The following is a 22,019-nucleotide window of genomic DNA, read 5'->3' on the forward strand; positions in this document are numbered from 1 at the left end:
AGCGAGCAGGTGGCACCAAGCCAGTCAAGGCATGTGCCAGCTGGCAGAGGGAGGGGACGGCGATGAGGGGGGCAGAGGGGAGGCGGCAGCAACCAACAGTGGCGGCAGAGAGGCGATGGGGGGAGGAGGGCGGGGCTGCGCCAATGCGCCTTCCCCTAATCAGCCACTTGCTTGCCTCCCATAGAGGGAGGCCAGACTGTGGCTTAGGCCAGCTCCCCCGGGAGAACGGGCCTAAGCTGTCAGTTAGACATCCCCTGAGGGCTCCTGGACTGTGAGAGGGCGCAGGCTGGGCTGAGGGGCCGGCCCCCAACCCCCAGAGTGCACAAATTTTTGTGCACCGGGCCTCTAGTATAGTGATATCAGGGGCACCTCAAACCCTTCTTCTTGCCACAGGTCCTGAAATTCTCCCAACAGCCATTTCTTTGTGTTAAGAAATTCTCCTCCAGAGGTCCCTATATATACTGCATGTGTTTCAGATAAGACAGACGTTCCCTGAAAGAATTGAGACTTCTATTAGTTTCCTGTATAGATCATTAATTTAGTCTAAGTGATTCTGCTTACAGAGAGAACAAGGTCTGTACCACTGGACAGTTTCATGAATTTGAGGGGAAAGATACCAACTATCAAGTTTGAGGAAGAAGAGACCAAAGGAGGAGGCAGCCAGCAGAGCTTCCTGCCAAGAGCCAGCCTCCTCTCACTCTCTACTCCTCATAGCTGAGGCCACTTCTCCCTCACGTCAGACACAGCCCTCTTCCTTACCTTTCCCTCACCCAGGCTCAGGAACGAATCCTCTTCTTATTCGGGGAGAATTTCAGATGCCCTGTCCAGATCCTTTCAGAAGTGTGGTCCAAGAGCCAGCAGTTTTAGCATCTACAGGAGCTTGTTAGACATGCAGAACCTCAGGCCCGACTCCAGACCTGCTGAACCGGAATCTGCATTTTCACCAGCTCCCTGCCTGTTTCATTTGTACAAGACAATTGGAGAAGCAGTTCCCCAAAGTGACACAGCCCAGCATCAGGTCACTTTGCTGCTGGCCCATTCTTACCTTTACCCTTGAGTGAGTGACATGTTCCGGGACTGGACTTTACCCCCATCGTATAATCGGCATCATGCCCTATGACCAAGTTCAAGTTTCCGATGACTTTTGTACTGTGACTCTGCTTAGCTCTGGTCCTCTCCCAGAATCCTGGCGATGCTTTGACTCAGAGCCCTAGCCTGCCAGGTATAATTTTAACCCAACTGCTAGGTGACTTGGCTAATGGACCTATACAATTTTGTTCACTGTCCACCCACATTCTCCCTACCCTGCTGTCAGTGTGATCTGTGTTACTGCTGTGCCTTCCGGTCAAACCGGCAACACACCAGTCCATTTTCAGAAGAAATTCAGAAAACAATCCCTGGGGCTTGTCACTGCTCTACCCTCAGTGCAAACAAGTTCTCCCTTGTGTTGCTTTGTAAGCCTTTTCACTCTTGTTCTTTTCTCCATGGAGATGGTAACCAGTTTATCAGCTGTTCCTTGGAGTCATTATTAACCCATTTCTCATCCCGGTCTTCACATCTTGTAAGTGGCTTGAAAGAGATCATCGCATCCAGCTTGTCTGGAGGAATGCAAGGTGCCGTGGCATCCCTGAACTCACATGACGTTACCATCACACGCTCTTGCACAGGTTCTTACACGACACCCGAGTGCTGAGGGAAGAAAATGTATTACGTGGAGGAAATACAAGCTCTGACCCTGACCCCATGATTTTTCTCTTCATGTTTACATGCCTTTAGAAAATGACTGTTTGGGTTCACTAATATGACAATGCCACAAGCCATTTGTAAAGCACTCCGTTACTTCCCCAGCCCTTTCAGTCCAGCACCCCAGTTTACCCTCTACATCTGTTGGCAGAAAACATATTTCACAGGAGAGAAGACTGAGGCTCAGAGAAGTTAAGTGACTTTGCCAAAGTTCAAGCTTCCTAATTTCAGATCCATCACAATTTCAATGCAAAGTGCTCCCTCGTGTTAAACTATACTAAAGAAATGACTAGGCATTCAAGGGTAAGCATGCTCATGGCTCTCAAAGCTTTGCTCAGCACTTCGGGAAGGTAACTTGAGAAAATAATTATCAGAACAAGTAAGAAATTCATAATATGTTCATTTGATTATTGCTCTCTGCACACCTAGAACTTGTGAATTACCTTAGGTTTTTAGATGGTTTAACCTTTCAGGGAGCTGAATATTTTGCAGGTCAAATATAAATTGAAGCAGCTAGCATCCTGAGAGCCAAACTCAAGTCCAAAAATACAGAATATATTTTACTTTGTGTCATATGCCACATGACTAATAGGCAGCAAGGGCTTTCAGGGTTATAATTTTAGCCTGAGGTTCTGGTAACTACATGAAATCCTTGAGTGGTTTATGATATCATAAGGTGAAATTATAGCTCCCCGTGGGCAAAAGTTGTTGAAATGCTTTCAACCATTGAGTGCCGTTACTATCCTGTCCTTTATGTCAATTATAGGAAAAACTATATTAAATGCCTAGTCATTTTGATAAATGACTTCAAATATACAAATTATGTTTTTAATGAAAATGGCAGACAGGCAATTCATTTACCCATCTATTCTATAAATACGTGTAAGTCACCGTATACTTACCACTAAGATAAGGGCTGAGGTTACAACAACAGACCAGTCGTATCCCTAACCCAGCCCTCAGAGAGGTTCCACTTAGTGGGGGAATTAGACATTACAGGACCATAACTATGTGATAAGGGTTTTGATGATGAACTTTACCAATGTGCTAACAGGAAGCTGACCAGCTTGGGGGTGGGAGGCACAATCAGAGAAGGCCTCCTTGAACAAGTAGTCCTAGAGCTGAACTCTGAAGGATGAATCAGAACTATGAAGGATAAGAGGAGGAGAAAGCTCATTCTTACCAAACAGATAATGCAAGTGAGAGAGAAAAAAAGAGACCTTGAAAGCAGAACACAGAGATCTAACCTCCCTCAAATGATGGAACTGCTATATGGATATGCTAGAGGAAAAACCAGGGATCAAAAAATATTGCAACCTAAGCATTCACAAGAAATATATATGCACATATGTGTATACACACATATATGTACATTTCATATGTATAGATGATATGTATTTCTCATGTATATAACATTATATGCATATAGTATATATAGCATAGCATATATATCATAATATATTGTGTATAATATATGCATATAATGTATGCATATATAACACAATATATAATCTATATATACAGGCAGTCCTCGGGTTATGTCGGACTCAATGTACGTCATTTCATGGTTACATCGCCATCTCCCATTTATAGTATTTATAAAAAAAAAAAAAAGAGTTCGGTCATTTCGATGTATGCACATATGTGCTTTATGGTTTTTATTATTTATTTACCACAAGTAAAGGTCAGGAATTGTTATCTTTCTTTTAAATTTTTTTTACTGTTTCACTTCATTACTGCTGTGTAAGTGCTCCATGTGAGTGACGTAGGTGCTTATGTAGGTGGGTTCCAGCTTACAGCAAAAATCACATTACGTTGCGCTGTAGGAATGGATCTCCAATGTAACCCTAGGACCTACTGTATAAAAGCCTAAGCAACCGAACAACTGGTCGCTATGATGCACACTGGCCACAAGGAGGCAGACACTCAATGCAGGAGCTGCCCCTGGTGGTCAGTGTGCTCCCACAGCCAACCTCCCATGGCTGCCCAACCTCCCACAGTCCCTACCCCCTGCAGGCCAGCCCTGATCGGCCCCAATCAGGGTGGGCCGGCCCACCTCCCACGGTCCCTCCCCCTGGCCGGCCATCCTCCCATGGCCCCTCCCTCCGGCCAGCCTGATCGCCTCGATCGCTGGCCAGGCCAAGGGACCCCACCCATGCATGAATTCGTGCACCCAGCCTCTAGTACATGTATATTTTATGTATGGATGTATATGTGTACATGTGTGTGTACCAGACCAGAATTCTAAACGAGAAAACACCAAGCCATTTTCTATAAAATGCCTCGTCTTCAGGCACACAAAAAAAGAATAATTTAAGGTCCAAAGACTATCGAGATAATATTTAAGGAATACCTAATAAGGGTGATGAAATCAGATAAGATCATAAAATATTATGTTGAATGAAACTATAGGTACAAGATTCTAAAAGAGACTAAGAAGTTAAGTACATTAAATAAAACATTTACCTAATGATGATATCATTCATTCTGGGGGAGAATATAAAGGTTGCCATCAAATGGAAAAGCCCAGAAAAAGTAACTGATCACACAAGTCATCTCTCAACAATATTTCAATATAATTTGAAACAATTAAATTATATTGTTATTTTCAGTGTTAATACAATTTTCACTGTATCACACTTTGGAATAGACATAATATTTTCTCACCTTAGTTACTAGGTACACTGACAGTAGAATTTTAATAGAGCTAAATATAAATAAAATGTGATCTAAAGTCATACACATAAAATAAAAAATAGACACAAGATTATGTTTCAGAATTTCAAAGTACATCAATAATAGGTGGAAGGGAAAAGCCAATTAGAGACACAAACCAATAGGACAAAAGACTTACTTAAATATGTGCCCCACATTCTAAATAAAGATCCTCAGATAGAGACAGAATTGCTTTTTTTGTTTTCTGATATTTATTAGTAATTCTGTTCCCCAAACGTAGGTTTCACTTAAAAAAATGACATTTTTAGAAAGTCTCAATAATGTGCCAGTTATAAGAGACACACTTAAAACAGATCTAAGCTTTAAAAAATTTAAAAGCTTGAATAATATAGTTCAAAAATATAGAAATTATTTTAAAATGTCTTTTGTCACTTTAGAGTCTATCATAAATTTAGAAATTGTAAAAGTTACTCAAATAATTATTTCCTCTCTGAAAAGCTGTGTGTAAATGAAACTCTCAAAATAATGAAATATTTTTAACATTTTTGCATTAAGTGCTATAATGTAGTCACATAAAGAAAGAATCTAGCCTTTGGGAATTATAATTCTTTTAAAATCTTGCTCAGATGTCATTCCTGGGACAAGTGGCATGTAATGACTGAAGTTTTAATAGCCATTCATACTTGGAATTTTTATGCATTAATAATAGTTGAAGTAAAAATGAACAACATTTTCCAAATACAATGACTCAAAAGTAAATGGAAACATTTGTGCACATTTTTTGAAAATCACCTTGGGCTGAGTCAAACCATGGAAAATTTTAGCTTAAAGAAAAACTCTTCTTTCCCCCACCCCAAATATCACAAGGATGTGAGAACAGGATTATAATGGAAGTTGTCTTGCAACATTAGCTACAATGTTCTTTCCCCTAAAAGGCATAATTCATGGCTGTTCTGCAGCCTTTCTTTCAACAATTATGCATATTAGAGAAAAGTTTGAATAGATAAAAAACCAAATGCTGATAGAAAACCATGCCTCATAAAACAAGTTTACTTGACTAGTTTGCACTGAAGGGAAATATAAAAGCGCCCCCTTCAGCCACATGAAGATACAATGAGAAGTCAGGCACCTGGAATGTGGCCCTCAGGTCACCATGCTGGCACTCTGATCTCAAACTTTCAACCTCCAGACTGTGAGAAGTACATTTATGTTGTTGTTGTTGTTGTTGTTGTTGTTGTTGTTGTTTTTAAGAAAAAGAAAGAAAATATAAAAGCTAACTAGCCTGCCCAAGTCCCAGGTATCCCTGGTCTAAGGGGTGGGGAAAAGCATGAAAACGCCAATCACAGGGCACTGCAGGGCTTACTCCCTGGGATCCTTTGTCAATCCATTGACTGTCAATTCCATCACGAGGGGACAGTGCCTTCCATGCGAGGAGGATGTGAGAACTACCAGCACTCTGGCTTTCCAAGGAATTCATTACAGAAGTTGCTCTCCTAAATAGGCAAACTGCTACATAGAATACTCAAAATCACTCCTCCTGCCTTCGTTTCCTCTTCTCCCTGTCTTCTTCTGAGGTTCATGGATGACAGGGAAAGCATCTCCATCATCTTTGTATTTTCAGAACCTCGCACACAGTCTGGCACTTGATAAACATTAGTTGGAGGAATGAAGGAAGATCTCCAAGTCCTGTTTCACATCAGAAAAGTTGTGTTTGGTCTTGTCTCTGCTACAGGACTGGGCTTTGTGATCCTGGACGAGGTCCTGAAACTGTATGCATCAAATTCTCGCCTAAGAAATAGAAATGAAAATAAAAATACACACCTATAGCCCTGCCCTTAGGCAATTATGAGATAATGTGTATACATTACCTGAGTGCGGTGATTGGCCCGTAACAATGTTCTGTAATTATTTGTTCCATCTATTGTAGAATTGTAGATGACCCTAATCCCAGAGTTACAGATGACAGGAGGAATGAAGAAGGACAGATAATACCTAATATAAGGGCCAAGGATCCGCTCTAGTTATTTTGCTCATACTTCTAACAATAGGCCAAGACCAAATGCATCCTTGGCTTCTCCGGGAAGAATTACAGCCAACAATAGTGGCATTCAGGATTTATGCTTTGACATACATCTTGAAAATGAAGCCTGTGACCATTTTTAAATGGGAATTCTCAGAAGAAGCCCAGAAGTATTATGAGGGAATATGAAATTCATTTGTATAATTTACAGACTTATACTAACCCTCCAGGCAAGTAGCATTAATTTTAAAATCTGAAAGGAAAACACACACACACGCACACACACACTGAACTTATTGTGCCCCTCATTATCAGAATAATAAATCAGCCGGCAAGTTATGCTCTGTACCTAGAGTCTGCAGAAGGTATGAAGAACAATGAACACAATTTCATCCTTAAATGTGTGATTAAGATGAAAGCACTGCAGTAAAACCAAGAAAGGAAGTGTGTTCACTGTTCAGTACCCAGTGAGGAGGTTGGTATCCTGGCCGCCCTGTCACAGCAGCCTCCTCTCCTGACTTTCTATCTCCTCGTCATTCATTTCTCCTTCCATGATCTTTCTACAAATTAATATAATTCCAAAAATATTAATGAGGCACTTTGATAGTTTCTAAGAGTTCAAAGAAACTCATATTCCCTTTAGAAATACATTCAATAAACAGTTACCTGCACCACACTGTGATTAGTGAAATAATAAAAATGTGGCCTGGCCAGCGTGGTTCAATGGTTAAGCATCAGCTATGAACCAGGAGGTCACAGTTCTATTCCTGGTCAGGGCACATGCCCGAGTTGCAGGCTCAATCCCCAGTGGGGCTGTGCAGGAGGCAGCTGATCAATGATTCTCTCTCATCGTTGATGTTTCTCTCTCTCTCTCCCTCTCCCTTCCTCTCTGAAATCAATAAAAATATATTTTTAAAAAATAAAATAAAAATGTGTACAAGGGAGAGGTGGTACCCATAAGTATAGTTATCTCTTTCTGGGGAAAATCAGTGAAGGCTCTAAAAGGGGATAGAACAGTATCAACCTGGATTTTAAAGGAGGAATAAGAAGGACCAACATAAACGGGAACCCCAGGCAGAGGTAATAAATAACCTGTGAAAATTGGATCAAATGTCATGAACACTAGGCTCAGAGACAGAAGGTCTTCATTAAATTTCTGGGCTTTCATTTATAGTTGTTACCACTGTATCCATTACATGTTAGTACAGTAGTATCACATAACCAACTGCCACAAAACATTGGTGGCATACAACAAAAAGCGTTTTTTTTTTTTTTTTTTTTTAAATATACTTTATTGATTTTTTACAGAGAGGAAGGGAGAGAGATAGAGAGCTAGAAACATCGACGAGAGAGAAACATCGATCAGCTGCCTCCTGCACATCCCCTACTGGGATGTGCCCGCAACCCAGGTACATGCCCTTGACCGGAATCGAACCCGGGACCTTTCAGTCCGCAGGCCGATGCTCTATCCACTGAGCCAAACCGGTTTCGGCCAAAAAGCGTTTATGTAGCTCAAATGCTTGTCAGGTTTAGTTGAACTAATCTGGGCTCACTATATTGGGGGTCAGCTGGTTGTTGGCTTCAATACTTGCTGGGCTGATGTGGCTCTGCTCCACATGGCTCGTCTCCCAGCGGGCTAATCCAGGCACGTCCTTCCATGGTGATAGCACAGGTAGAAATATGCAAGCTCTTTTCCAAAACTGCTTATATCTGTTGGCTAGCATTCAAGTAACAAAAGGAAGTCACCTGGCCAGGACTGGAGTTAAGAGGGAGGGCACTCAAGGTCACATGGCAAAGGGTAGGAATCAAAAAGTGAAGAATTGGACCCATTAATCCAATCAACCAACTGCACCCACATAATCTCTCTAGAGTTCGGTTTCCTACTCTATAAGTGGGAAACACAATTCTTCCACCTTTCATTTTTATTTTTTAATTACACTGGACATTCAATATTATTTTATATTAGTTTCCTGTGTGTAGCATAGTTGTTAGGCATTTATATAATTTACGAAGTGGAATGTACCCTCAATAATTCTAGTACCACCTGGCATTATACATAGCTGTTACAATATTATTGGCTATATTCCTTATGCTGTATTTTACATGACTATTTTGTAACTACCAATTTGTACTTCTTAATCCCTTCCCCTTTTTCACCCAGTTCCCCAAACCCCCTCCCATCTGGACACCCTCAGTTTGTTCTCTATCTATGAGTTTAACAACTTCTTCATCTTGACATCCCAGGATTACTGGGAGGAAATGTATAGAAGGTGGTTTGAAGTTCTTTAGCTGAAAAAACATAGACCAAGTTCTTATGGAAATCTAAAAGATGGGTGTCACTCTTTGGTTTGCCTTTCAGCTAGCCATACATTTAGACAAAACATTAGTTCCTTAGATAAAACATTAGCCTCACACAAGGCTAGTCCATTTTCCAGGCTGTAATCAAAAGAGGGACATCTAATACAAAATAATATTGAATGTAAACTAATTGAAAAATAAAATTTTTAAAATAGCTTCCAGTTACAGTTACTTCTTTATACCAATGAGATACATTTAACTTCTTAAAAAAACTAAAATAAAAAAAGAACGCATGCTTTTAAACTTAGTGTAAATTAATTAATGTCATGAGTTTTTAGGTTCTGAGTAACTTTCACTTTTTTCTTCTCTACACTGGAGGAGTATTCGTTCATCATACACTGACTAAGTAAGCATTTACTGCTCCTGTAGTCACTAGAGACAGTTCATACTAGTAGATCTACTCTTCCAGTTTGCGCCAAGCCAGTTTCTGCATATGAATTATAAACGCGTTTCATGCTTCTGGTTTGTTTGCTGTGAGGATTACTCAAGATAGTGGAATCAGAACTTCCATGCGGGTTAAGTTCCAGAGGCAGCACACAAGTTCAAGTTGTGAAATGTGGGGGTGGCAAAGTTCCACTCAATTGTCTCATCTTAGCCAAATTGCTTAATCTTGCTGATCCTCATTTTTCTCAACTGCAAACTTTATGAATCATTGCACGTTGTTTTTTTATTGTTGCTGCATGAAAATTTTCTCAAATTTGCAAAAGAAGGAGAAAGAGAATGCCTTTTTAACTCAGCTGACTGCTGCCCTCCGATGCTTGGCTCACAAAGCAAAATGCTACTTCAGTTGTGCTGCTCTTGTGATTCATTTAACAGGAGCAAATGTGCTGAACAGAAAGGAAAGATAAGCAAGCACACAGCTCGGCTGTAAACTGGGAGTGGAAAAGCTGGGACAGTGCTACGGGCAGGCTGCCCTGGGGGAGGGGAGGGGAGGCATCACCTCCTCCTGGATGCACTGATTCAGAGTCGGTGCTTGACTCTTTGGGGGCCCCTCATCATGGCACCATCACTGATTCCCTGAGCACTCCACAGCATAGGCAGGCAGACTAGTCATTGGCAAATAAAATTATTAGATACAGCCCAACTCACCCCCAAGAGCTAGCCTCAGAGAAAAATGAAGAGGAAAGGATTTTTCTTCTTACTGTTATTCAGTAGTTTGTCTTTCTGTTTGTGTGATTTTTTTTCCTTTTAAAGAAAATGGTATATTCTTTTTTAAAATATATTTTTGTTGATTTCAGAGAGGAAGGAAGAGAGGAAGAGAGAGAGAGAGAAACATCATTGATTGGCTGCCTCCTGCATGACCCACACAGGGGATCGAAGCTTCAACCCAAGCATGTGCCCCAAGCGGGAATTGTGACCTCCTGGTTCATAGGTCAACGCTCAACCACTGAGCCACGCCAGCTGGCCCCTGTGATATTTTTCTTTAGCACCTTCTCTAAGAGGCTGGCTTCCTGGGGTCCAAGCTGTGGGATTACAGACCTTTAGGCTAAACCTCCGACTGTACTTTTGCACCCAACCTACCCAGAATGAAAGCCACATTCCTCCGGTCATGCTTCAATATTTAATTTCTCTGAGTCATATAATTAAATAAAAACTGGCATTAAAACTGGTTTCTCAGCCACAAGGATTGGGTAGAGTTGTGCCAAAAAGCTTACATCACTAGACTGGAGGTCAGTTTATAGCTATTTTCATCCATTTGCATTTAATCGGCCCATAATTGCTGACTCTAGTTCAGGCAAGGGCCTTCCTGCCTGCTCAGTCGGCAAGGACAGTACTGCTGGTGAGGGGCAGCAACTAAGTGAGAAGTTTGGGTTCCATGGGCCACAGGTCATTTTCACCTTGAAGTTTTTGGTTTGATAGTAAGTCGATTACATAGACAAAAGAGTTATTCTGATGCCGTGGGCTAAAAGGAATCCTTCCGTTTTCCATAAGAGATGTCTGTTCTGGCCTCAGCGACCTGGTTCAGGCCCCAACTCTGCTATTTACAGTGTATTCACATCTTCAGAGGGAGCATGGTTCTAAAATAATTGCATTATGATCATAGTTAACTTTGAAAATCCCAGTGAGACAATACCTTACAGGTGGTTGGATTCTAGAGTCAGCTGATAGGTTGTGTATCACAACTGGCTCCAACAGCCTGGGTTGAAGAGACTGGGGAAAATTATTCCATGTCTCTGAGCTTCATTTCCCCATCCATGAACGGAGTTATTAACAGAACCTACCTCATAGGGGCGTAGGAAGTCTGAAATGACATGATGAATGTGCAGGGCCATGCATGTCATCAGCACAATAAATCATAGACACCAGTATTAACAGATCGTTAGGAGCTAATTAAGCTCCCTTGATTGGCTGTGGGGATACGGGTACAATGGCCGAACTCTTTCAATTTTGTGGATAGGGAACCTGAGTCTGTGTCACAGCAGCTAAGGGAATAGCTGATAAAGCAAATAATGTGTATACTATTACAGTATGTACTATAGTGGTCAAGAACATAAGCAATGGAGCCATGCAGGCTGCTCAGTTCTGTCATTTACTAGCTCCATAAGCTTAGACCAGTTAGTTAGTTGCTTTGTGCCTCTGGATTCTCATCTATAAAATGTATGTAATGATAGAATCTGCCTCATACGATTATTGTAAGAATTTTTTTTTAAGTAATATGTCTAAATCATTTAAACAATGCCTGGCACATGGTGAGCCACATTGTCATCATCACCACCATTGTGATGATGATTATTCCGGGGCACTATACTTGGAAGTACCACTGGTGCTGGTGGTATCAGTAGCGAAATAACTCGTCTGACATAGAAGGGAGAAATGGACTTAGCACTATAAGATCAGTCAACATGAAATGGGATCTGAAGGGGATGTTGAGGGAGACGATGGGAAGGGTCTCAGTGAACTGAAGAGGATAGGCTGCTCCAGATGAATGGAACAAGACGTTGAGACCAGGGCCAGAGAAGAAGCAAAGCAAAATGACTTACATGGAAAACAAAAAGAGGAAACAGGCATAGAACATTGGTAGTAGAATAGTGATAAGTCCCCTGTAGAAAGTCCGTAATTCTTTGAGTTGCTTTCTATAGTGTCTAAGGGCTAGACACTGAAAAGACCATGATCATGGGCCCTCCCTTTGTATTACTCCGCATGAGACAGAAAGATACCAAGGGCGTTCAGAGGCCTGGTAAGTGAGCACTGCGGGGCCATTTTGTAGATGTTGCTAAGCAAATTTAATTCAAGAAATTATTTTTTAGAGAAGGAAATAAAGACTGGAAACTTGTGGTTTCATAAAGAGTAGATGGGGAAGTGTTGAACAGAACATACTATAAAGAAAAAATAAAGAACAATTATTTTTATCAGCCATATTCATTTAGGGAGGGGATTATACATTCCACAGGATTAGATCTGGGGTTGAGTGAGGGTTTTTCAAGTTCACCTTTCCATTATTTGTGTGACCTGGAGTAAGTCCTTTCTTTACCTTTCTCATCATGGGCCTAAATCTGGAGTTTGACAAAGTTCAGAGCCCTCCTATATGTCTTTTGGCTGAGCAATTTAGGGCGAGTTATTTAAACACAAGCCTTAGTTTCTTGTGTGAAAGTTGGAGATGATAATAAATACCTCATAGATTGTTATGAGACTTATATTAGATAATCCATGTTAAGGTTTTAGCACAATGCCTGACACATAGGAAGCACTTAATAAATAGAAGCTCCCTGAATTATTACCGATAAAAATAAATGAATGAACTAAGTGGTCTTCAGCATCTGCAGCTACTCATGTCTCCTCTAGCCTCAACTCCATATTTTTACAGCCTCCCCAACTTTGACATCTTCAGGTTCAGCCTCCACCTGTAACCCAAGTAGAGTGAACAAAGGAAGCAATAAGATGACCAGTGAGGCAACAGAGATGAGTGTGAAGATGTGGTGATGCAGGCAAGGGAGGGAGGAATAGGGCTCAGTCCTCCTACAGCCACCCCCAAGACTGTTGGATATTGAGCCCAAGCATTTGACCCCCACGGAATACAGGATGAATGTGTTTGTTATAGAGAGCTTGGTCAATCCACCTAGCTCATTTTTTACGTTTAATGAATAGAACACAGAAACTGTCAGACTGCTTGTGCCTGGTGAATGGAATAATATGCATGAATGAGTTTTGTAAACAGCACAGGTCAGATGTTGCTGTTTTTGCTGCTGTTGCTATAACTGATAAACACCTTCTTTAAAAACCCAAAGGATATGGGCTCTTTGTCTACTTTCTTTAAGCCGGCACTAGCTGTTTGGATTAAACTGACCATTAGGCTTGAGGAATGTCTATCTTATCTATAGCTTCTCAAAGAAAAAAGAATCCTTCCCAAAGGCAGTATAGAGATTAATAGTACAAGTTCTCAGGTTTCTGGATTCAGTTCCTTTCTAGTTATGCGTGGTCTTGGGCAAGAAGTTGCTTTAACTTCAAGCTTCAATTCCCCTTTCTTTAAAATGGGAATAATGCCCTGGCTGATGGGCTCAATGGTTAGAGCATCTGATTGCACATGGAAAGGTCACAGGTTTGATGCCCATTCAAGGGCATGTACCTGGGTTGCAGGTTCAATCCCTGACCATGGTCGGGGCATATGTGGGAAGTAACCAATTGATGTGTGTCTCTCACATCAATGTTTCTCTCTCCTCCTCCTCCTCCTTCTCCTCCTCTTCCTCCTCCTCCTCCTCCTCCTCTTCCTTCTCCTCCTCCCTCCTCCCTTCCACCCTCTCTGAAAAACAATGGAGGAAAAATATCCTCAAATGAGGATTAACAAAAAATAAAATAGGGATAATGATTGTATATACACAGAAGGATGCTATGAAAATTAAAGGAAGTGATGAATGTAAGGTCTTGGCATAGTGCCTGGAATGGAGGTATCCTATAAGGGTTGGCTATTACCATTATTAAAATAATAGAAGAAATAATATAGACAGTGTTATCTATATTTTAAATAATTAAATATTATCTACAAATATAGGTAATATTTTCTATCGCTAACAAAGTCTTCATCAGAAGGATGAGTAGTGGAGGAAAGTGGCAGAAAAAAGGATGCGACGAAGCAACTCAGCTACATGGAATCTGTGTAGTATGGTCATTTCTCAAAATCCTCAAACCTGTGGAGGCTGCTGCAACATCCCCGGCCCCTAGGATCAAAAATTCTATTTAAAATTAGTCCAAGCATCATACTAATGCTTCTATTTGAAATGTTGTAACCAGAGCTTTCCTATTATTGACCATAAAGAGAAAGGAAGTACTGAGTAGTCAGGACCTCCTATTGGAGGACTGAATACCCCACGAAGCTGTAATGAGATGTGTCGTCATACTAAAGCCTAAATCTGGGCAGTGCCAGGAAGCCTGCGGAGATTTATCAAACCTACTCTGTTCATTCACCCGCAAAGGTGGCATCTCTTCAGTGACCAATGGGATTTTTGAATAGAGAGGGAAATTTGAAATGTGGGAGTCAAGGAAATAATTAGATCAATATTGTCTATACCAGAGGCTGGAAAACATTTTCTGTTTGCGCCAGATAGTAAATATTTTAGGTGTTGTGAAACCATATAGTCTCTTGCCCATCTACTCAACTCTACCGTTGCAGTGTGAATAGCCGCGGCCGTGTGCCAGTAACTCTTGATTTACAAAACAGGTGGCTGGCTGGATTGGCCCGTGGGGCATAATTTGCTGAGCCTTAGTCTATACGAGGGACTTAATGCAATGACTCAAGTTGTCAGAATGACCTGGGCTAAAGCTCAGATAAATCAAACCTGATGTCCAAGTGTGTGTTGACTAGAGATTAGCTGACCTAACACATGGGACTTCAGACCGAAAATGAAGAGAGGCAATAAAATGCTTAAGTTGAAATGGAGAAACTTAGCTTCTGTAGAAGACAATAAGAATAACATGGAAAAAAATTGCAACATACATGACTCAGTAATTCACATTGGAAACTGGGTAGGGGTCTGAAACATTATTCGCAGCCTTGTTTTTCTATATTCTAAGGCAGCAATTTTCAACCAGTGTGCCGCAAGCATTTTTAAAACATGTAATACCTGACTATTTAGTCAGGGGCACTGACTTCTTTTCCCTTAGATTGTTAAATTTTAAAAATGACATCAGCCAATACAACAATTGCCATCCAGTGTGAATGAATCAAAATTATACCAATTTTTATCATTTCAGCAAAAAATATATATATTGTGTGTGCTGCAGAATTTCAGTGATTAGTTTGTGTGTCATGAGATGAAAAAGGTTCTAAGGTTCAGAGTATGATTAATAACTCAGCAAACACATATTTCTGTTTGCTGGGGACTGTCCTAGTGTGCCTGATGTTCCTGTGTAATTATCAATACTATTGCTTTTTAAAGACGTGTCCTAGGCCCGGCCGTTATGGCTCAGTGGTTGAACCTCGACCTATGAACCAGGAGGTCACAGTTCAATTCCCGATCAGGGCACATGCCCGGGTTGTGGGCTTGATCCCCAGTGGGAGGCATGCAGGAGTCAGCCAATGGTTCTCTCTCATCATGGATGTTTCTCTCTCTCTCTCTCCCTCGTCCTGCCTCTCTGAAATCAATAAAAATATATTTTTTAATGGCCCTTTCCACCCAGTTCCAAAGGGCATTGCACCAAGTCCAGTGAGACATTCCATTTGTTATTTAAATATAAATCTCAGATAAATGCAAATGTAAACCTTAAGTGAACATATTCAATATTCGGGTTGTTTTATAATCTGAAGCATCACATTTACCTTGGACGGAGGCGCTTGATTCTTTCTCGAGTTTGCTTCTGTTTTGTGGTGAGCCCATTTGTCTGCTTTCTGCAAAATGTCTAGCTGACTCTTCCTGTGTGGGCGCTCTGCGTAGAGTTCCGTGTCCCAGTAATTCTGAACAATTCACATACAAGGAGGTAGGTTAACCTCACATATTTCCCCAAGGCCTGAGGAGGTTGACGCAAATATAAACAGGCGTGGAAGAGCTGCTGAAATTTTTAGCTGAGACTTTAAAGAAATTCTTCTCTCCCCGGGACTTTCTGGCGATGGCTGCAATCCAGCTCAAGTGCTCCAGCGCTGTGTATACTGTTATCCTCCCTCCTTGGTTCAGGCTCTCTGACATCCCTGGCTGTTTGAATTACACACCACAGGGATGCACAGGGCGGACGATGCTAGTCCATCGGCTTGCATCAATCGCTTCTTAGATCCCTTTTCTGATTCTACAATTCTGTGACTGCTGAGCAGCCCGTCGTTGTTGTTTTTTTCCATTAGAAGCTCACACACAGACATTTTTAAAGAGCATATTGTTTTGAATGAATTAAGATAAAAATTAAGCGAAAAATAATTTTAAGGGGAAAGATAACGTGAAGTGTGACAGAGATATTATACTGGTAATATATCAAACCTAAAAGAATTTTGTGTCAATAATGGCAACCAATATTTATCAAGCATCTACTATGTTCCAAGCACTGTGTGTGTTGTATGATTATGATGATGATGGCGGTGATGATGATGCCAGTAATAGCAGCTATATGCTCAGGACTTATGACCACACAAATGAGGGAGGCAAGGGCCCTGAGCTCCTAAAAACTTATGAGTCGGCAGGAAAAGCAGACATTGAACAAATAATTCCAAGTGTTATCTACTCTGTGAAACTGCAGGGTACAACGAGAGTCAGGGCAGACTCCTCTGAAGAGTGACTTCAAGGACTAGCTACACAAAGGGGAAGTAGGGTTAAGTTCCTATGGCATCTTGTCAGCATTATAATGAAATGACATTGAATGAAATATTATTTGAGGACCTACTGTATAGCATAAAGACAGATGAGCATGAAAGAGATGCAGTCACTACTTTGGATCAGGTCCACAGTATTTCAATCTCGGGATGCAAAGTTGTGTTTTTTTTTTAAGGTTGAGAATCACTGCTTTATTTTTTTTTAATTTTTTTTTTTTTGCTAAAAGTATTACAAAGGGTATTACATAAGTGTCCTTTCTTTGTCTAGTTCTAACCAAGGAGGAGCACAATTTATTACCTTAATTAACCATATAGTATTTTGTCTGATAGGCACTTTATAATAACTAGATTTATTCGACATGCCAGTGTATACCGCTTCTAAAAAATTGTCATGGGTTCTCAATATAAAGCAGAAAGTTGTTTTTGTATTTTCTGTTTATTGTTTCCATCTCTTTGCTTCTGAAGATAGAACAATTACTGATGTGAAAGCTGGGATATGAAAGAGCATCTCCCTCCTATGTCTGCATATTTCTATATGCATATTTATGCCTGTGTGTGGCATAGAATTCTACATTATTAGATTTCAAAGAGTGGTGGAAAAAGAACATTTTGAAAACAATTCTAAGACTAATTTATATTAAAGACATTTCTTTTTCTCCTTCATAGCTCCATCATCCATCCCAGGGCTTCCGCTTTGGAACTGTCCGGGAAAGCAGTGCTGAAGATTATGTGAGGCAAAGCTTCCCCGAGATGCATGAGTATATGAGAAGGTACAATGTACCAGCCACCCCCGATGGAGTGGAGTATCTGAAGTGAGTGTCAGCCTCTTGGGGCCAAAAAGTTCTCACTGAGGCGGTGTTTGTTGTTGGTTTTGTTTTAAATGACAGTTCAATATACCGACTGTGTGTTCAGTAATACCTCACACTGTGTGAGATCCAGGAGACAGTATGGAATAGTTTGCATTTGATTATGGGACTAAGATTACTGCATAGTCCCAAGTTAGCAGTAGCTTTGCTCTAAATGCCAGTGGGGTCATTAGTGGAGCAGATGGTGGGGGAAGCAAATGTTGGCTTGATTTCACTTGAGAAAACAATGGTGCAGAAATGATAAAACACTCAGGGAATCTGGCCAGAAGATGAAGTGTCCCAAAGTACCCATTTCCTTCACAGTGAGTCTCTAAGCCCATGGACTCTCTCCTCTTTTCACAAGGAAGAGGGATTTATCTTAGAGATTTCCTGTAGATAGGAAATAAGATAAAAAGCAATGATCCCATGACTGCATCCTTCCCATCAGAATCTGCGAGAAGCAATCAAGAGCAATGCCATTGCCATGGCAGGTTACTGGAGCCTGTAATTCAGTGAGGCAGAATGCAAAGGAGGGTGAGTAGGTATGGATCCGCTCATCTGGTCGGCCTAGGAGAGGGGAAGGAATGGCTTCCAATAAGCACCCAGCATGACAGTGAGTAGTCCTCTCCCTCCTGCCTAATGGTCCCAGGACAATGACATATGGTCAATCCTCCAATCCCTAGAATCGCACAGCATCAGGAAACTGGTTTCTCTATGGTTGACCACAATAATCTTCCCAAATTCTTTTTTTTAAGAAAGAAGGAAAACAAATAACTTCATGGGACAGAATGGCTGGCTTTGTGTTTCTCAAGATCCCTAGTAATAGGCCCCTAAAACAATCTTATGGACTTTAAACTAGAGTCTAGAGAGGAAGCCCAGTGCTCTCAAATTTGCGACGTTATATATGATGCTCAAATACTATGAAATGGTACTTTTAATTTTGCAAAAACATTAGAGTCCCTCTAAGACACCGAGTTAAGTGCTCCTTGGCCTCCCCGCTCCTCTTCTGTATTCTCTTCTTCGGGCAAAGTTGTGGCTGAGAGAGAGAATAAGATGTCAGGGAGATAATAGTGGCTTCCAGCGAGGTATCACTGGCTGACAAACCAGGTTCTTCTGGCACAAACGGGTGTGATGGGCCACTGGTGCTCTCCCCAGCTCCACCTCACTCAGGGCATTCATTTATTCTAGAAGCTTCACCTGAGAAGGCCCTGGTGCTCAGAGTTGACCCCAGTCCAGCCTGGAGAGAAAAAAACGGGTAGAAAGGCAGGTGCAGATGAAGAAGTTGAGGCCCAGAATAAGCAAATTCCTCATGATAATACAGCTAGCAAGTGTCAGACTCAGGACTAGAATCACGTCTCTAGAATCCAACCACAACTGTAGGCTGGTCTAGGAACCATAACAGAAAAGTAGGACCCGGATGGTCAAAGAGTAGTCTGTGTTCCAGCAGCACCCATGTTCCCATTAGCACCTGGTAGATGTGAGAAATGCACCATCTCAGGACTCATCCCAGAATCTGCTGGACAGTATTAGAGTCTAGGACTATCTTTCTCTATAACAAGCTCCCCCAGCGATTCCCTGATCGAAGTGAAATTGGAATAGAGGCAGAGCTTATCATTAATGCCTTCTCACTTCTAATCTTTGGGCTTCTGTCTCCACTTGTGGCCTAGTCCTTGCCTGAGCTCTCAGCCACCACTCCAAGCAACTACAGTCCTCATGTTACCTACCTGATATCCCAGAGCCCTGACCTGCAGGACACAACCCCTGGAGTCCTCTGTAGAGGAAAGGCTCTTCCTGTATGAAGCCTGTCCCTCCCTCTCCTATCAAAATTTCCCTGGGCTTAGTCCTACTCACTTAGGGCTCTGATTTCTGAGATGATGCTTTTCTTAAAAAGTAATCCCTATTTAAAGTATTCATTTCTTTTAGTATGTTTACATATGACTATGTTTTGTGTTTTATGTATTATGAAATGAATGTTCAAAAAGAGCACGAGTCTATAATGAGAAAAATCCCTGGAGGCTCTACCAACTGTAAGGATGATTCAGCCAGACTAGAAGCTGCTTATACCTGGCTCACACCCAGCCACCTCCTCACCACTGGCTCAGGGCCCCATGAGGGTCTGTGAGCTGATTGCTCCTTGCCTTCCCATGTAATAGAGACCTGTCACAGCTAGCCGCACTTTGCAGTCTGAAATCAGTAATTATTTAAGGATACCACTGAGAATGGACCTCACGAATTACTTGTTAGGAAAACTGAGCCCCAATTTTTATTGCAACCGCAAATATTTGCAGAGTATTGGTAAATGGTGACTTGTTGCTCTATAGCTCCCAAGGTAAATTCTGCTAATATAGTGGTAAAACTTCGGAGAAACATCTTTCAATTCCACTTTTTTATTTTATGGCCAAGATTCCATTAAGGTTCCTCTTCCTCAGTTCCTAGGAGAGCCCTTTCTGAAGCTTCCCACAGCCGTAGAGCTGGGAGATGATGTTCTTCATTTGGGGTAAAGTTAAACATGGGCCTCATTGTACCTTAAATCCAACACCCCGTGGAAAAGGGGATGGATTGTGAATTGGTGATTCTACTTCTTGGAAGAGTAGAAGGAGGAAGCAATGGTCACTGGCACCAAGAAGGAACTTGACCTACTTACTATATGTCCACGTGTGCCCCAGACAAAGCCATCTGTGTAAAGATGCACATCTGCCCAATGATGAAACTTAGAGTCTGGGACTGGCTTTCTTTTTTAGATCTTGATGGGCCGTGGCCATGTTCTCTGTATTGAATTCCAACAGCCTCATTTCTGGCTCTAAGTGAGGAATGACTGAGCCCAAACGGGGCAGAGACGAGTTGTTTTTGCCCAGCTGTTTGGACAACCCTGAGAGTCAGAAAGCCTTTCTTAGATGGATGTATGTCCACATCTTTCCAAAAAGGATTTGAGGAGACTGAAAACAAGAGTCATTGCATACAACTTAAACAATTCTCTGGGAAACTCCCCTTTCCTCACCCTCCCTCCCTTTGTAAGTGGGAGCTCCTCTGGACCATCTCTGGGCCTGGATCCAAAAAATGGGGGGAACACAGAAAGGACACACAAGGCATCTGTTGGCATCTTAATCCCAGCCCATGGCTGACTCACTGATATTATCTAGGGACACCTGCTTAAATGATTCTTGCCAGAACTGCTTCCTGGGATGAGAGTGAGACATGAATCTCTGGAGATAAATTAATAAAAAAGATTACTAAGATCTATCACAGATTATTCCCCTTGCATTTATTGAAAGCTAGCCTGTAGACTTTAAAGAGACCTTAACTCCATTTCCCCCGGGAATGCTAGATCTCTTATTTGCATTTCCTTATATCTCCTCCTAAATGTGAAATAATACCTGGTCTCTAAAAAATAGGATAGTGATCATGACAGAAAGAAATAAGAATATCCACATGCTGATAATGAACCCACCTAGCTCCAACACTTACTCGCTATGTAACCTGAATCAAGTTACTTTGACTCTCTGAGCCTCAATGTCCTCATCTGTTAAAATGGGATAGTTCCACCCACTCGTGATTTCACGTGTGATGAAATTTATGGAGAATAATAAATACAATGCCTAGCACACAAAAAATCCTCAGTCAGTGTAAGAGAAATGAACCTTCTTGTTCAATTCAGAGTCACTCTGGCTCTTTTATTGGCTCTAGAAGTAATGCTGGATAAACCCGTTGGAAAGAGGTCATGCTCTCTCATAAGAGAGGCTCTTTCCCCTGGTCTCTTCTCTACAGGTCAGTGAGATGCCAACAAGGCTGAGTCAGCAGCTAGCTAGCTCTTGCTGCCCTTCGTGTCCAGGTTTCTGTCCCCTAAACAAAAGCCAGCCGTCAGCCTTAGTGCTTCCTGTTCATTAAGGAATCATTTTTCACTTTTCTTCTCTTGGTCTCAAATGTAGGAATGATCCAGAGAAACTAGACGCCTTCATCATGGACAAAGCCCTTCTGGATTATGAAGTGTCAATAGATGCTGACTGCAAACTTCTTACGGTGGGGAAGCCATTTGCCATAGAAGGTATTAATCAGTCACTCTTAATTCACTCTTACTCGGGATGTGCTCATTTTGCCAACCTAGCAAGTCACAAATGCCAAAGTCAGAGGCAAAATGCTATTCATCTTCCCTGGTGTTCATTTTCAACGCATAAGCACTTAGCTATTAAGTTGCTGAAGTTAGGAATTTATTTTTCACCTACACAACAAACATGTATTTACCCGCTGTTAGGAAGAGGGGGGAAAAAAAAGAAAACATTGTTGTTACTCAAATGATGTTGCTGCAGATACCTGGGAATGGTGGCATAATGTCATAAATGGGGAGTCCAATTTTAAATTAATCTTGATTTTCCAATGGCCAAATACTATAATGAATCTGATGCAAAAAACTAGAATGATTGCATTTTACCACTGGAAGGACCCCAATGTTGATCTAACCCAGTGGTCGGCAAACTGCGGCTCACCAGCCACATGCGGCTCTTTGGCCCCTTGAGTGTGGCTCTTCCACAAAATGCCACGTGCGGGCGCGCACGTACAGTGCGATGGAAACTTCGTGGCCCATGCGCAGAAGTCGGTATTTTGTGGAAGAGCCAGTATTTTGTGGAAGAGCCACACTCAAGGGGCCAAAGAGCCA

The 22,019-nt window shown here is 41.6% G+C and overlaps 1 protein-coding gene across 1 annotated transcript in view; it reads left to right on the forward strand.

Annotated features, from left to right (window-relative positions):
* GRIN3A (glutamate ionotropic receptor NMDA type subunit 3A) overlaps positions 1-22,019 on the forward strand; it is a 142,480-nt gene that overhangs the window by 74,975 nt on the left and 45,486 nt on the right. The window contains exons 4-5 of the mRNA XM_070431013.1: positions 17,190-17,335; positions 21,295-21,410. Coding sequence (XP_070287114.1) covers positions 17,190-17,335; positions 21,295-21,410 — 262 coding nt within the window. The remainder of the gene's footprint in view (positions 1-17,189; positions 17,336-21,294; positions 21,411-22,019) is intronic.

This window comes from Myotis yumanensis, unplaced genomic scaffold (assembly GCF_028538775.1).
Source record: "Myotis yumanensis isolate MYYU_CA2020_CCGP unplaced genomic scaffold, mMyoYum1.0.hap1 SCAF_12, whole genome shotgun sequence".
Lineage (NCBI taxonomy): Eukaryota > Metazoa > Chordata > Mammalia > Chiroptera > Vespertilionidae > Myotis > Myotis yumanensis.